The sequence below is a fragment of the Scyliorhinus canicula genome, chromosome 5 (genome assembly GCF_902713615.1).
Source record: "Scyliorhinus canicula chromosome 5, sScyCan1.1, whole genome shotgun sequence".
Lineage (NCBI taxonomy): Eukaryota > Metazoa > Chordata > Chondrichthyes > Carcharhiniformes > Scyliorhinidae > Scyliorhinus > Scyliorhinus canicula.
This window is the reverse complement of record NC_052150.1, coordinates 219,742,741-219,757,392: the sequence shown is the minus strand read 5'-3', so window position 1 is coordinate 219,757,392 and position 14,652 is coordinate 219,742,741. Positions and strand designations below refer to the sequence as shown.

At 52.6% G+C, this 14,652-nt stretch overlaps 1 protein-coding gene across 1 annotated transcript in view; it reads right to left on the bottom strand.

The window, feature by feature from the left end:
• The window catches only part of ghrhra (growth hormone releasing hormone receptor a), a 90,202-nt gene that overhangs the window by 35,140 nt on the left and 40,410 nt on the right, over nucleotides 1–14,652 (bottom strand). The window contains exon 3 of the mRNA XM_038796465.1: nucleotides 6,406–6,526. Within this exon, the coding sequence (XP_038652393.1) occupies nucleotides 6,406–6,526 (121 nt within the window). The remainder of the gene's footprint in view (nucleotides 1–6,405; nucleotides 6,527–14,652) is intronic.

Here is a 14,652-nt window from a genome sequence, read left to right as displayed (position 1 = left end):
TTGGTGACAGCAAATGTGGTTAATTTAATTAATGCAATGAAGTGATTTGGAATGAATTACGGTCATCATTGGTCCTGGAGCTGCTCATTACCAATTAGAAACAAATGTTGAGGAGAATCAGGGAGTTACTGATGGCCATTATGTACAAAGCTTCATACTATCTGGAACAGTATAATTCCCACATTGAGACGCACACCATTCACCACCTCCACCTAACCTGCACATCTTTAGACTGTGGGAGGAAACCCACGCAGACACGGGGAGAAAAGTGCAAACTCCTCACAGACAGTCACCCAAGGCTGGAATTGAACCCGGGTCCCTGGAGCTGTGAGGCAACAGTAATAACCACTTGACCACTGTGTCCCTGCAGACCTCTATTTCTCACAATCTGGGACTCTCTCCTTCTGTGATTAATACTGTGGCTACCAGGGTAGGTCAAGGCTAGGAATCCTACAGTGAGTAACACACCTCCTGACCCCCCTTCAAAGCCTGTCCACCATCTACAAGGCACAAGTCAGGAGTGTGATGGAATACTCTCCACTTGCCTGGATGAGTGCAGCTCCAACAATACTCAAAAAGCTCGACACCATCCGGGACAAAGCAGCCCGCTTGATTGCTCCCCTTCCCCAAACATTCAAACCCTCCACCACCGACGAACAATGGCAACCTTGTGCACCATCTACAAGATGCACTGCAGTAACTCACCAAGGTTCCTTAGGGAACACCTTCCAAACCCACAACCACCACCATCTAGAAGGGCAAGAGCAGCAGATACCTGGGAACGCCACCAGCTGGAGGTTCCTCTCCAAGTCACTCACCACCCTGACTTGGAAATATATCGCCGTTCCTTCACTGTCGCTGGGGCAAAATCCTGGAACTCCCTCCCTGACAGTACAATGGGTGTACCTGCAGCTCAAGTACTGCAGCAGTTCAAGAAGGCAGCTCAGCACCATCTTCTGAAGGGCAACAACGGAAGGTCAATAAATGCTGGTCGAATTAGCGATGACCACACCCCGTAAATGAATTTTTAAAATATTTTCAAAATCACTCTCTCCCTATACTCTTTCCCTCTTGGATCACATTTCACCACCCAAATCAAACAAGTGTAGACCAAGGGCTTGAGCTTCCCAAGCCATGGGAGGCCATTCAGCCCCTCTAGCTTTCTCCCCATTCAATTTGATCAAGGCAGGCTTGCCCCTTAACTCCATTTACCTGCCTTTTGTTTCCATTTCGCATGATAAGGAATCAAAATCTATCAATCACAATCTCATTCAATCGCCCCTCCTGCTGTACAACATAGGGTTAATAATAATATTTATTATTGTCACAAGTAGCCTTACATTAACACTGCAATGAAGTTACTGTGAAAAGCCCCCAGTTGCCACACTCCTCTGGCGCCCATTCGGGTACACGGAGGGAGAATTCAGAATGTCCAATTCACCTAACAGCCCGTCTTTCCAGGCCTTGTGGGAGGAAACCGGAGCACCCGGAGGAAACCCACGCAGAAAACGTGCAGACTCCGCACAGACAGTGACCCAAGCCAGGAATTGAACCCGGGTCCCTGGCGCTGTGAAGCAACAGTGATGACCACTGTGCTACTGTGTCTTGTGAATCTATGGAATTCCTTGCCCAGTGAAGCAGTTGAGGCTCCTTCATTAAATGTTTTTAAGATAAAGATAGATAGTTTTTTGAAGAATAAAGGGATTAAGGGTTGTGGTGTTCGGGCTGGAAAGTGGAGCTGAGTCCACAAAAGGTCAGCCATGATCTAATTGAATGGCGGAGCAGGCTCGAGGGGCCAGATGGCCTACTCCTGCTCCTAGTTCTTATGTTCTTATGTCTTTGTAAATAGCCAGCCCGAAAATAAACGGTTTTGAACAAAAGGCCAGCAACAGAATAAGATGTCAATAAATCCTGAGGTAACCCCACAATAACAGACCTGATGCCAGAGCGTTTTGGTGAAAAATATGCAAATTCCCATGAGCCTCTGTGTGAAAAAGTGTTTACTTTTTATTCCCTCAAACCAATTTATTATTTTAAACACCTTAACTAGCTCACCACTTAACCTTCTGAATCCAACGTACTTTGTGCCACATTTGCATAATTTAACCATTTAAGCCCTGGTAATATTCTGGTGAATCAGGACTGTACCCCTTTCGTATACCGATAGATCAACACTGAGGTTTGGTGTCCATGTGTGAGGTAGTGTTCCTGTAAGGGATTCACAATTATCTTAACTAAGCTTTCAGTCACCTGGCCTAACATCGCCTTCTGTTTCTCGATGGTAGTTGTTGGCGATCCCTGCCATTTCTCTGAGGTTGCGACCCATGCTTCCTGTCCGAGGTATGATCAGGCAAACCCATGTGCTGACTGTCGGCACGTGCCTGGAGTTAGCTGGGACAGCTAGCTGCCCAGTGTCCAGCTCGGCCTATCATAACCTGGTGCACGCTAATTCTTTCTCCATCAGCTTCTGAGGTGTAACGGAAACTGAAATAAACCAGAATGGTTTAGTAAACTACTGTGAGGACTATCGATGAGGGCAATGGCCAACATTGTGCCGTGAGGCATGATGGTAAAAGAGGCCAACAGACTCGTGTGTGTGAAAACTACAGAATGAGTTTTGTGGGAACAGACAGACCGGCAACTTTCAACTGGACCTTTAACGGATAACATTGTTTTGAAACAGTGAATGCAAGTCTCTCTCAAGGACAACTGATGCCAATGTGCAACGGGATTGTTTAACTTAAACCTTACAAAACGCAGGACATTTTGTGATTTCAGCAGCAAAAACCTGGGACTAACATTCGCAAGTCATGCCCCAAAAACTCAGAGCAGCACTCACCCCTCCAGACCAGGCCTGGCCAAGTTCTCTCTATCAGGTAGTATTTGGAGTTCAAGTTGAGAGTCAAGAAACTTATGCAACTGTTTAAATAAGCACACAACTTGAAGTCTAAGTTATTGTGTTCCGTGATCTTGTCTTTCAATGATTCTACAGAACTGCGGGTGACTTTGCCAGAACTGGGATTTATTAATGTACACGTGGTAAGGCAATAATCAGATACAGACCAAGTTATCATAGAGTTACATTGGACTCTCTTGGAACTGCCCTTATGTGTGACTGTCCTCATGCACGCCTTACAACCTTCTGCTGAGAGTCCAATGTCACATGACCGATGTCTCAAGACCACAAGGTAGATCGGAACCGCCACCTGCTGGTTGGAGGTCGCACCATCAACTATATACAATATTGTCTACAGGCATATCACCACATTAGTGAGTTCAATAAAGCTTGCTGTGTGGGCTGATTTGTCTGTTTTATCCATTGACGCCTGCAGAGGGCGGCGACACTATTAATCGCTGACAAATTGTGGCATCGGAGGTGCAGTGGGTAACGTTCCTGCCTCTGAGCCAGAAATTCTGGGTTCGAGTCCCACCCCAGGACTTGATGGCCAAGGAAAGCGTGACCATAATTGCAGTCGAACAGATTGAGTGCGTCAACCTGAGAAGGATGAGGGGCGACTTGATAGAGGTTTATAAGATGATCAGGGGAATAGATAGAGTAGACAGTCAGAGACTTTTTCCCTGGGTGGAACAAACCATTACAAGAGGACATAAGTTTAAGATAAATGGTGGACGATATAGAGGGGAAGTCAGAGGTAGGTTCTTTACCCAGAGAGTAGTGGGGGCATGGAATGCACTGCCTGTGGAAGTAGTTGAGTCGGAAACGTTAGGGACCTTCAAGCGGCTATTGGATAGGTACATGGATTAGGGTAGAATAATGGAGTGTAGGTTAACTTCTTAAGGGCAGCACGGTAGCATTGTGGATAGCACAATTGCTTCACAGCTCCAGGGTCCCAAGTTCGATTTTGACTTGGGTCACTGTCTGTGCGGAGTCTGCACATCCTCCCCGTGTGTGCGTGGGTTTCCTCCGGGTACTCCGGTTTTCTCCCACAGTCCAAAGATGTGCAGGTTGGGTGGATTGGCCATGCAAAATTGTCCAAAATTCTTTGATTAACCTAGGACAAAAGTTCGGCGCAACATCGTGGGCCGAAGGGCCTGTTCTGTGCTGTATTTCTCTATCTATCTATCTATCTATCTAACCTGCAAAATCCTGCCAAACATGGTAGTGGCTGGCGGTATGAGCGGGAGAGACTCCTGTTCAGCTGCGCTTGATGTAGACGACGCCCCTCAATTTACAAGCCCCTGGTGACAGACTTGCGACTAGGAATAACTGGGCTGGATTCTCCGAATTTGAGGCTATGTCCGGAGGAAGTGTCTAGTTCTACGATGAAAAACTCGGTGAAGGGCTAGCAGAAGCGCCACGTAAAGCGCGCGGCCTTCACAAAATAAGCGGCCGGAGAATTGCCGGGTCCGTGGCCGGGCATACGCACGGCGACGACCTGCAGCGGTCGCCGGCCACGTGCGGACCCGATTGCCAAATAGTGCCCCCCTGGACAGCCCTCGCCAGCCCTGGACCACCCCCCACCAGTCCCCCCAGCCCTTGCCAAAGCCCTCCTGGCCAGCGGCACGCCCCCCCCCCCCCCCCCCACCCCGACATGCCAGGTGTATGAAGACGGAGAGCACAAGTGAACCGCACCTTCGTGAATTCAGCCCATCGGGGGAGGGCCTTCAGGTAACGTCCCAACGGCATGTGGCGTACACCTCGTGACTCCGTTTTTGAGGGAGTGGAGCATCCGAAAACAGGTGCCGCCCTCGATCTGGTCGTATAAAGCGATTCTCCTCCCGATCGCCGATTACGGAATCGGCCACCGGAGAATCCTGCTCACTAGCTATGGAAACAGTCTGCCTTTGTACACCAGTAGGTACGGGAAGAGAATTGGAATATGCTGACATAGAATCTTAGAATTTACAGTGCAGAAGGAGGCCATTCGGCCTATCGAGTCTGCATCGGCCCTTGGAAAGAGCACCCTACTCAAGCCCACGCCTCCATCCTATCCCCGTAAACCAATTAACCTTTTTGGACGCAGGGCAATTTATCATGGCCAATCCACCTAACCTGCACATCTTTGGCCTGTGGGAGGAAACCGGAGCACCCGGAGGAAACACACGCAGACACGGGGAGAACGTGCAGACTCCACACAGACAGTGACCCAAGCCGGGAATCGAACCCGAGACCCTGGAGCTGTGAAGCAACTGTGCTAACCACTGTGCTACCGTGGGCTGGGATTCTCCGTTACGAGTCCGCTTCACTACTGCTCGGGAGGACGTAGAATTCCGCGAGCGTGAACAGACGGAGAATCCCACCCATGATATCTCAACAAGTTTTGCTTCTGACACCAGATCCTGCTTAAAATGGGAGCAGAAATCATTCCATTGAGATTAATCAGTCTAATTTCCCAGAGATGGGTCCATGGAGGGAGAAGCTGGTTTAGGGCCCTGGTGCACATCCTCCAGAACTCTCACACCTGATTCACCCCTGGCTGCAGCCGGCGGGAACTCTGCGCACAGGGGTCGGGGGGGGCGGCCTGTGGTTAGGGTGGGGCGGGGCGAGGGGGGCTCAGACCCTGGGGGGGCCTCCGATGGGGCCTGGCCCGCGATCGGGGCGCACCGATCGGCGGGCCGGCCTCTCGCTCCCCGGGCCTATTTTCTTCCGCGCCGGCCCCTGAACTCCTGCGCATGTTGCGTCGGGGCCGGCACGTTAAGGTAGGCCGCCGCGCATGCGTGGGTTGGCGCTGACGCCACTGCGCATGCGCAGATCCCGCAGCGCACAGTTCGTGCCGGGATGGGAGGCTGGAGCGCCGTGAACCGCTCCAGCGCCGTGCTGGCCCCCTGTAGGGGCCAGAACGGTATTCCCAGCGACCCGTCCACGCCATCGTGAAACGCGACGACGTGGACACTCTGCAGCCGAATGGGAGAATCCCGCCTGGGGTTCTCAGTTGGCGGGATCCTCTCCTTCGGCGGCGACGCACCCACGCACTCGGGGTTCCCAACGGCATGGGGGTGGCAACAGTGGAAAACCCTATTGGCCGGCTGCGGGAACGAAGACCTCCACGGGGATCTTTTACACCCACATCAGAAACCAGTTGGAGGCCTCAGTTCAACATCCCATCGAAAAGATGGCAACCCCCCCCCCCCCCCCCCCCCCCCCCGACAGTGCCGCACTCCCTCTGTACGGCGCAAGGGGAGTCAGTCTGGATTGTCCATTCAAACCTTTGGGGGGTGAGAATTCACAACTGGCAAATCTGGCAGCGAGGGTGCGATGGGCTGAACTCACGGATCCAAAGCTGCCTTTTAATTTAAACGACATGGGTGGTTCAAGGCAACGCAGGTAACTGGTTTGATGTCTTTAGATCAGCATTTTGAACCTCACCATGTTTTCCCTGACGGGGGGGTGTGGGGAGGAGGAATACGAGCGGCTCACAATGGAATAGAAGCAAAGTCACGTACCGGGTGATCCTGCCATAATGCCATTGAGTTCGGCGGACTGATTAGCGTTCGTCCTCGCACAGCTGGTTTCACCTTCGTGAATAAGTTCCCAAATGATACATTCTGGATGTATGGAATTCATCTGAAATAAATAATAGAAACATGCACATTATTGTTGACATATATTTCGGAGGAGGTGACAGCATCGGGGTCACTGAATTGGTAACGCAGAGGCCACACACCCCCAGCCGCCCCCCCCACCCCCCCCCCCCCCCCCCACCCCAGGCTAATACCCTGGTGAGACACAGGTTCGAATCCCACCCAAGGCAGCTGGTGGAATTTAAATACAATGGATAAAATCTAGAAGCCGGTCTCAGTGATGTTGACCACAAAGCTGTCCATCCATCGCTGTAACATCCCATCTGGTTCACTGATGTCCTTCAGGGAAGGAGATCTGCCGTCCTTACCCTGGACTGGCCGATACGTGACTCCAGACCCACAGCAATGGGGCAGCACGGTAGCACAAGTGGCTACCGTGTCTTCACGGTGCCAGGGTCCCAGGTTCGATTCCCGGCTGGGTCACTGTCTGTTCGGAGTCTGCACGTTCTCCCCTGTGTCTGTGTGGGTTTCCTCCGGGTGCTCCGGTTTCCTCCCACAGTCCAAAGACGTGCAGGTTAGGTGGTTTGGCCGTGATAAATTGCCCTTAGTGACCAAAAAAGGTTAGGAGGGGTTATTGGGTTACAGGGGTAGGGTGGAAGTGAGACTTACGTGGGTCGGTGCAGACTCGATGGGCTGAATGGCCTCCTTCTGCACTGTATGTTCTATGTTCTATGTGGTTGATGCTTAACTGTCCCCCTCTGAGATGGCCGAGCAAACCACTCAGTTTTAGGGCAATTAGGGAAGGGCAACAAATGCTGGTCCAGCCGGCGATGCCCACATCCCGGGAAAGAATAAAGAGAAAAAGAAAACTTTTTCTCTCTTGGTGCCATCCGACAATTCACGTGGGATTCAAGTGTTTTATCTTGCCGCAGTGGGATTCGAACTCCAGAATGAGATTGTCTGCCCAGCTGTGAAACGGTCAGCTTCAGAAAACCCGGAGCTTAGCCATATTCTGCCGCCCAATTACTGACACCCAAGTCCTGCTCACTGCTCCATCTGACCTGTACCAGCCCTCAGTCTGACAACATTCAAATGCTCACCTTTGTATTCCAACGCCTCCCACTACCCTACACTCCCCATTCACCCCACCCCAATCTCTGCAATCTCCTCCAGCCCTCCCCCACAATCTCATCACTCCCCCAATTCTGCTGCCCATGTTTTAATCATTTCACCTTTGTGAGGCGGATGGGGGAGTGGGCCTAGGTTAGTGTGCACTTTCATAGGGTTGGGGGCAGGCTCGATGGGCCAAGTGGCCTCCTTCTGCACTGTCAGGATTCCATGGTTCTATACGTGGCCGGCAGAAATTGAGCGCAAAGCGCACGTGTGTCAGCCCCGGACCTCCGGAAGCCGTTGTGAGAGTACTTGGCCGCCAGGGTGGTGAAAGACGCCATCGGCGATGAGCGGGTCCTTGCGTCGCCGAGGCCCATAGCTCGGGAGTGGGCAAGAGAGGTCGGGCATGGTGAGAGGGCCACAGTGTATCCATTGGATCACGCAGGGGATTCACCTAGAATGGATCCCGGGATGGACTGGGGGGGGGATAACAGGCTAGAGGATCAGGTTGAAGAAGCTGGGGATGGTTCTCCTTGGATAAGGCGGTTGAGGGGGAGGTTTGATGGAGGGATGGGATGAACGGTGAGGCGGGTTCGATGGGCTGAATGGCCCACACCTGTTCCTATTTCCCATGATCTTCTGAAGATATGGGGCTGGCTTCTCGATTGCGAGTCGCCCCACTATCGCCGCTGGCGAGGACGGACCCTTTGGCTACGCGTTCGCTGGCGGCGGTAACCTCCACTCCCGCCGCTTGTCAATGTGATTTCCCAAACGGCCGGGAAATCTGCAGGCGGGGCCAGAGAGTCCCACAAATGTCCAGAGAAACCGCCCGTTGTGGAATTTTAATAGTTGCTTCAAACAATTTAGCATTTCAGCCATCATAGATTACAATCCAGAGCACGGCATAGGCGGCACCGTAGCACAGTGGTTAGCACTGTTGCTTCACTGCTCCAGTGTCCCAGGTTCGATTCCCGGCTTGGGTCACTGTCTGTGCGGAGTCTGCACGTTCTCCCCATGTCTGCGTGGGTTTCTTCCGGGTGCTCCGGTTTCCTCCCACAAGTCCCAAATGACGTGTTGTTGGGTAATTTGGACATTCTGAATTCTCCCTCGGTGTACCCAAACATGAGCCAAAATGTGGCGACTAGGGGTTTTTCACAATAACTTCATTGCAGTGTTAATGTAAGCCTACTTGTGACAATAATAAAGCATAAAAACAACCTAATTTTCTCAGTACCAAAGTCATACTCCTGCACATACTCAGATAGGTTAGCCTCCATTTCCAGTTGTGTGCTGCGATACCAGCATTAATAGTCAGCGTCAATTTCTCACCCCAGAAATGTATGTGTTACTGACGCTGTAAAGTCAGCACATGGGATCAAGCAGTCGATATGGAGTGGGTTGCGATGATGCGCGGGAGTTGACGAGGCTCCACCGCACAGCAGGCGGGAGGCGACGTGCTGAGGGTCAACAGACATGAACTCGCGCCAGCAAAAAGAATTTGGTACGAAGCTGCTTTCAAACTAAACGCCACAACATGTGCTACCTTGTCAATGACTCGGCTGCAGCGAGAGAGTTCGGTGTTTGTGTAAAACCGCTGCGCGAGAGGAAGAACATAAGAACATAAGAACTAGGAGCAGGAGAAGGCCATCTGGCCCCTCGAGCCTGCTCCGCCATTCAATGAGATCATGGCTGATCTTTTGTGGACTCAGCTCCACTTTCCGGCCCGAACACCATAACCCTTAATCCCTTTATTCTTCAAAAAACTATCTATCTTTACCTTAAAAACATTTAATGAAGGAGCCTCAACTGCTTCACTGGGCAAGGAATTCCATAGATTCACAACCCTTTGGGTGAAGAAGTTCCTCCTAAACTCAGTCCTAAATCTACTTCCCCTTATTTTGAGGCTATGCCCCCTAGTTCTGCTGTCACCCGCCAGTGGAAACAACCTGTCCGCATCTATCCTATCTATTCCCTTCATAATTTTAAATGTTTCTATAAGATCCCCCCTCATCCTTCTAAATTCCAACGAGTACAGTCCCAGTCTACTCAACCTCTCCTCGTAATCCAACCCCTTCAGCTCTGGGATTAACCTAGTGAATCTCCTCTGCACACCCTCCAGCGCCAGTACGTCCTTTCTCAAGTAAGGAGACCAAAACTGAACACAATACTCCAGGTGTGGCCGCACTAACACCTTATACAATTGCAGCATAACCTCCCTAGTCTTAAACTCCATCCCTCTAGCAATGAAGGACAAAATTCCATTTGCCTTCTTAATCACCTGTTGCACTTGTAAACCAACCTTCTGTGACTCATGCACTAGCACACCCAAGTGTGCACACCCAAGGGGGAGCAATCCACCCCAAAGAAGATACTCGAGACCAAATGTGGCACCAGAACAGGGACCAGCCCCTGGCCTGACCTGGAGAGGCATGGAATGGAACGTGCCCTCAAAGAAATCATCAGATGGTCACATTGTCACCAGAAATGCAATGTATATCAATCAAACCCAGAGCCCAGCAAAGATTTCAGCGCAACAACTGGCTGGTGTAGCCATTATATGGAACAGAACATTCCAGTGTTACGGAGAAGACCATGATCAATCCAAGACTACCAAAAGACTTCTATGTCAAAAGTAGCAGTTTCCAGCTATTCATTAGATCATAAGAGACAGGAGCATAAATAGGCAATGCGGCTCATCAAGTTTGCTCCCCCATTCAATGAGATAAGACCATAACATTTATTCAAAAGCAAAAAAGCAACTTCCTCACTCCCTGCTGGTTCCAACCTGGTCAGCTCTATTTATGCAGGAAGTCTGCTGATGATTACTCCGCCCCCCCCCCCCCCCCCCTCAATGGGGAAGCTCATACTCCCACGGGATTGTGGGATTGTCATTAGTCCCCAGCCAATGGGAAGCAGGCAGGTTATAACAGTTTCTCATCCCCATTCTCCTGCCCTCTCCCCGTAACCCCTGATCCCCTTATTGATCAAGAACCTATCTATCTCGGTCTTAAAGACACTCAGTGATTTGGCCTCCTCAGCCTTCTGCGGCAAAGAGTTCTGGAATGCCTCCAATGCCAGGTATCTGTCCTGAATATCTAGGTGGCCAGCAGACAAAGTGTGGAGTGGAAATGCTTGAAAAGGGTTTCGGTGAAAAACGACAGCACAGGGCAAGACAAGACTCAGGGTGGGACAAACCCGCATGACCGGCGGGAGACAGTCAAATCCTACGGCCATTTCCAGGCGTAAAGACCACGATCGGGGTTTCTGTGCAGGCCGGTAATGATGGTGGGATGGAATGAAGTTATTGATCTAGAATGTGTGCAAAAGGCCCCTGCTGGCCGACATATAGAATGCAGTTTATTCGTGTGGAACATGGCCAGGTCCCAGATAACCAATAAGATCGCGAGGTACCTGCAAAGTAATAACACCCACATTGCAGATGGTCCAGGAAGGGAGGAGGGGGGGTGTTGTGGGGGGGAGGGGGGTGTTGGGGGAGTGGGGGGGTGTTGGGGGAGGGGGGGGGTGGTGTTTGGGGGGGGGGGGATGGGGGTGTTGTTCAGCCGCAACATGACGTTCAAAGATCATATTGGTGCTGAGTGGAATAGGTTGACATAAAATAAAAACCTTCGCACATGTGGAAAGATGAGTGTGGCCCCGCAGGAGTAGTGCGGCGGGGCCTACATCTTTCCTGCTAATTTGTACGCGGTTCCGTGTGGTTCCATCGCGGGATTCCGCTTGTTCAAAAGACGCAGAACATCCAGTTGCGGTGGGGGGGGAGAGGGGAGGGAATCTGTTGTGGCGAGATGGGCCTGAAAGAGAAATCACCGCGTCTTATCCGGATTGGGATCCTTCCAGCGATGCCGTAGCCAAAGCCACCCGGAATGAACTGGACAAACACTCTGCGGCGGATGCCGAAGACAAAGGGCAGGATTTTCCGCCTCCTCCCATCCCCGTCATCGGCCCGGCGGCAGGATCGCCTGAACCCTGCCGATGTCCACGCCCGTCCCGTCAGCCGGCCCGCCATTGGCTGGCGATGGGATCATCCACGGCGGGGGTGCACCATCGGCAGGACTGGGCGATCCCGTCGGTGGGAACAGGTGGAAAATTCCGGCTCCTGTTTGTGCTTTCAAGTAACCTCGTGGCATCAATTCACTCAATAAAGTGTGTCACGTTGATTTAATTTGAATTACCGTGGGTGTTTCCCTTTAACATTTCAAAATGGTGATCACCCACGGCAACACCAGAGTGTTCGATGCGGTGAACTCCCGACCCCCATTTCTGGAAAACATTTTCGCGGCTTCTAAAGTCATCCTCTGCATAATTACTTGGTAAAAGGTGCTAGCTATAAATGGAAATAGTTCTTGGCCAGGATCTCTAACTATTGATTCTACTTAGTTTGTGTTTGTGCCCAAGCAGAGATTGGGTTTGGCATTTAGTGCTTTGTGCTATTGGTTGGGATGCAGTTTCCTGATTTAATCCGACGCCAGGAGAGTGAGAACTCCCAGATGCTCGTCTTCTGACACTTTCATCAGTTATCAACAATTATCAAGCAGCAAGTCAATGATTTGCTTGGAGACCTTGATCTGCGAAAAGTCCCATTTCTATTGCAAGGCCGATCATCAGAGTTTTATTGGGACAATTAGTGTGTGTCAGGCCCAGGCCCAAGCCCAAGCCCATGCCCAGGCCCAAGCCCAGGCCCAAGCCCAGGCCCAGGCCCAAGCCCAAGCCCAGGCCCAAGCCCAGGCCCAAGCCTCCAGAAGTAGAAGGCACTGTGGCAGCACCTGTTAGCCGGAATGGAAGGAGACGCGGTGTGGTGAACCACTGGCTGCACTTGTATTAGGGGATGTAAGGTAGGACCTGCACTACAGGTTCGCCGGTAGCCCCTGCCGGCTGGCTCCGCCCACAAGGAGCCATTATAAATATGCGTGACCTCCTCCTGATCAGCCATTTCGCCAGCTGCAGCAGGAGGCCACGCATCTGACTGTAATAAAGCCACAGTTGTACCAATCTGAGTCTTTTGTGCAATTGATCGTGCATCAATTTATTACAGTCAGATTTTCTAAGAAATGGATATCAGAATCAAACCAGATCGCCCGCAGCTGGATCCGCACTCGCCCGACGCCAGAAAGGACTTTAATCACTGGCTAGCTTGCTTTGAGGCCTACATCAACGCTGCGGACCCCACGCCGACGGAAGCTCAGAAGATACAAGTCTTATACTCCAGGTTGAGCTCTAACGTGTTCCCGTTGATCCAGGACGCCCCGGATTACACGGAAGCGATGGAACTCCTAAAAGAGAACTACGCACAGAAAGCAAACACGCTCTTCGCCAGGCACGTACTCGCCACTCGCGCTCAACTCCCTGGTGAGTCTATCGAAGACTTCCTGCGGGCTCTAATCCCACCCGTACGGGACTGTGACTGTCAGGCCGTTACGGCCACTGAACATTCCAATCTCCTCATGCGCGACGCATTCGTAACGGTGATTGCGTCGGACCCCAATCTGACAACAGCTGCTGGAAGGGGCCACGCTCGACCTAACGGAGATGAAAGCTTTAGCGCTCTCCATGACGGTCGCATCTCGTATTGTCCATGCCTACCCCGCTCGCCGCGCAGCCCACCCATCCTACCCCCCCTGGACCCCGCAAACGACGTCCCCGGCTGGGGCCCTGCCTCGTCAATACGCCTGCACCGCCCACCAATCCGCGCACCCCGGGGGTCCCCGCTGCTACTTCTGTGGTCAGCAGAAGCACCCCCGCCAACGCTGTCCGGCCCACGCCGCCACTTGCATGTCCTGCGGTAAAAAGGGCCACTTTGCAGCTGTGTGCCAGGCCCGTGCAGTCACCGCTATCGCACCCGCAATCGCCCCCTTCCTCCGGCCGAACACACAATGGGCTCCGCCACCCTCCCCTCCCGGGGCCACGTGCAGCCAGTGAGCTCCGCCATCTTCTCCTCTCAGGTCCACGTGTGGCCAGTGGGCGCCACCATATTCTGCTCCCAGGGAGATGTGCGGCCAGTGGGCGCCACCATATTCCCCCCATAGTCCACGTGCGGCCCATGGGCGCCGCCATCTTGCCCCGCCCCGCAACATGCGCTCCATGAGCGCCGCCATTTTGTTCCCAACAGGACCCCCGGGCGCCGCCATCTTGTCTCCCCCACAGGGCTGGAACGCCAGATCTGAGTGGCCGAAGCTCTCCATCTGAAACCTCGGACAACCACCCACAGCTCGCCTCGATGACACTGGACCAGTCTCGTCCTCACAACCTGGCCACCGCTTCGGCAACGGTGAAAATCAACGGCCACGTGACCTCTTGCCTGCTGGACTCCGGGAGCACTGAAAGCTTCATACACCCAGATACGGTAAGGCGCTGCTCCCTTGCGGTCCACTCCGCCAATCAACGGATCTCCCTAGCCTCCGGATCCCACTCTGTCCCGATCCGAAGGTTCTGCGTCGTCACTCTCACTGTCCAGGGCGTAGAATTCAGCGATTTCCATCTCTATGTCCTCCCTAACCTCTGCCCTGCACTATTGCTGGGCCTGGATCTCCAGTGCAATCTCCAGAGCCTCACCCTCAAATCCGGCAGGCCCCTACCTCCACTCACCGTTTGCGGCCTCGCGACCCTCAAAGTTGACCCTCCCTCCCTCTTTGCCAATCTGACTGCAGATTGCAAGCCCGTCGCCACCAGGAGCAGACGGTACAGCACCCAGGACAAGACCTTCATCAGGTCCGAAGTCCAGCGGCTGCTTCGGGAGGGTATCATTGAGGCCAGCAGAGGCCCCTGCACAGCTCAAGTGGTAGTAGTAAAAACAGGGGAGAATACAGAATGGTCGATGACTACAGCCAAACCATCAACCGGTACACGCAGCTCGACGCGTACCCCCTCCCACAAATATCTGAGATGGTCAATCAGATTGCGCAGTGCCGGGTCTTCTCAACGATTGACCTGAAATCCGCCTACCACCAGCTCCCCATCCGTAAATCGGACCGTCCCTACACTGCCTTCGAGGCGGACGGTCGCCTCTATCAATTCCCAGAGTTTTCACCCGGGAGACAGAGGGTG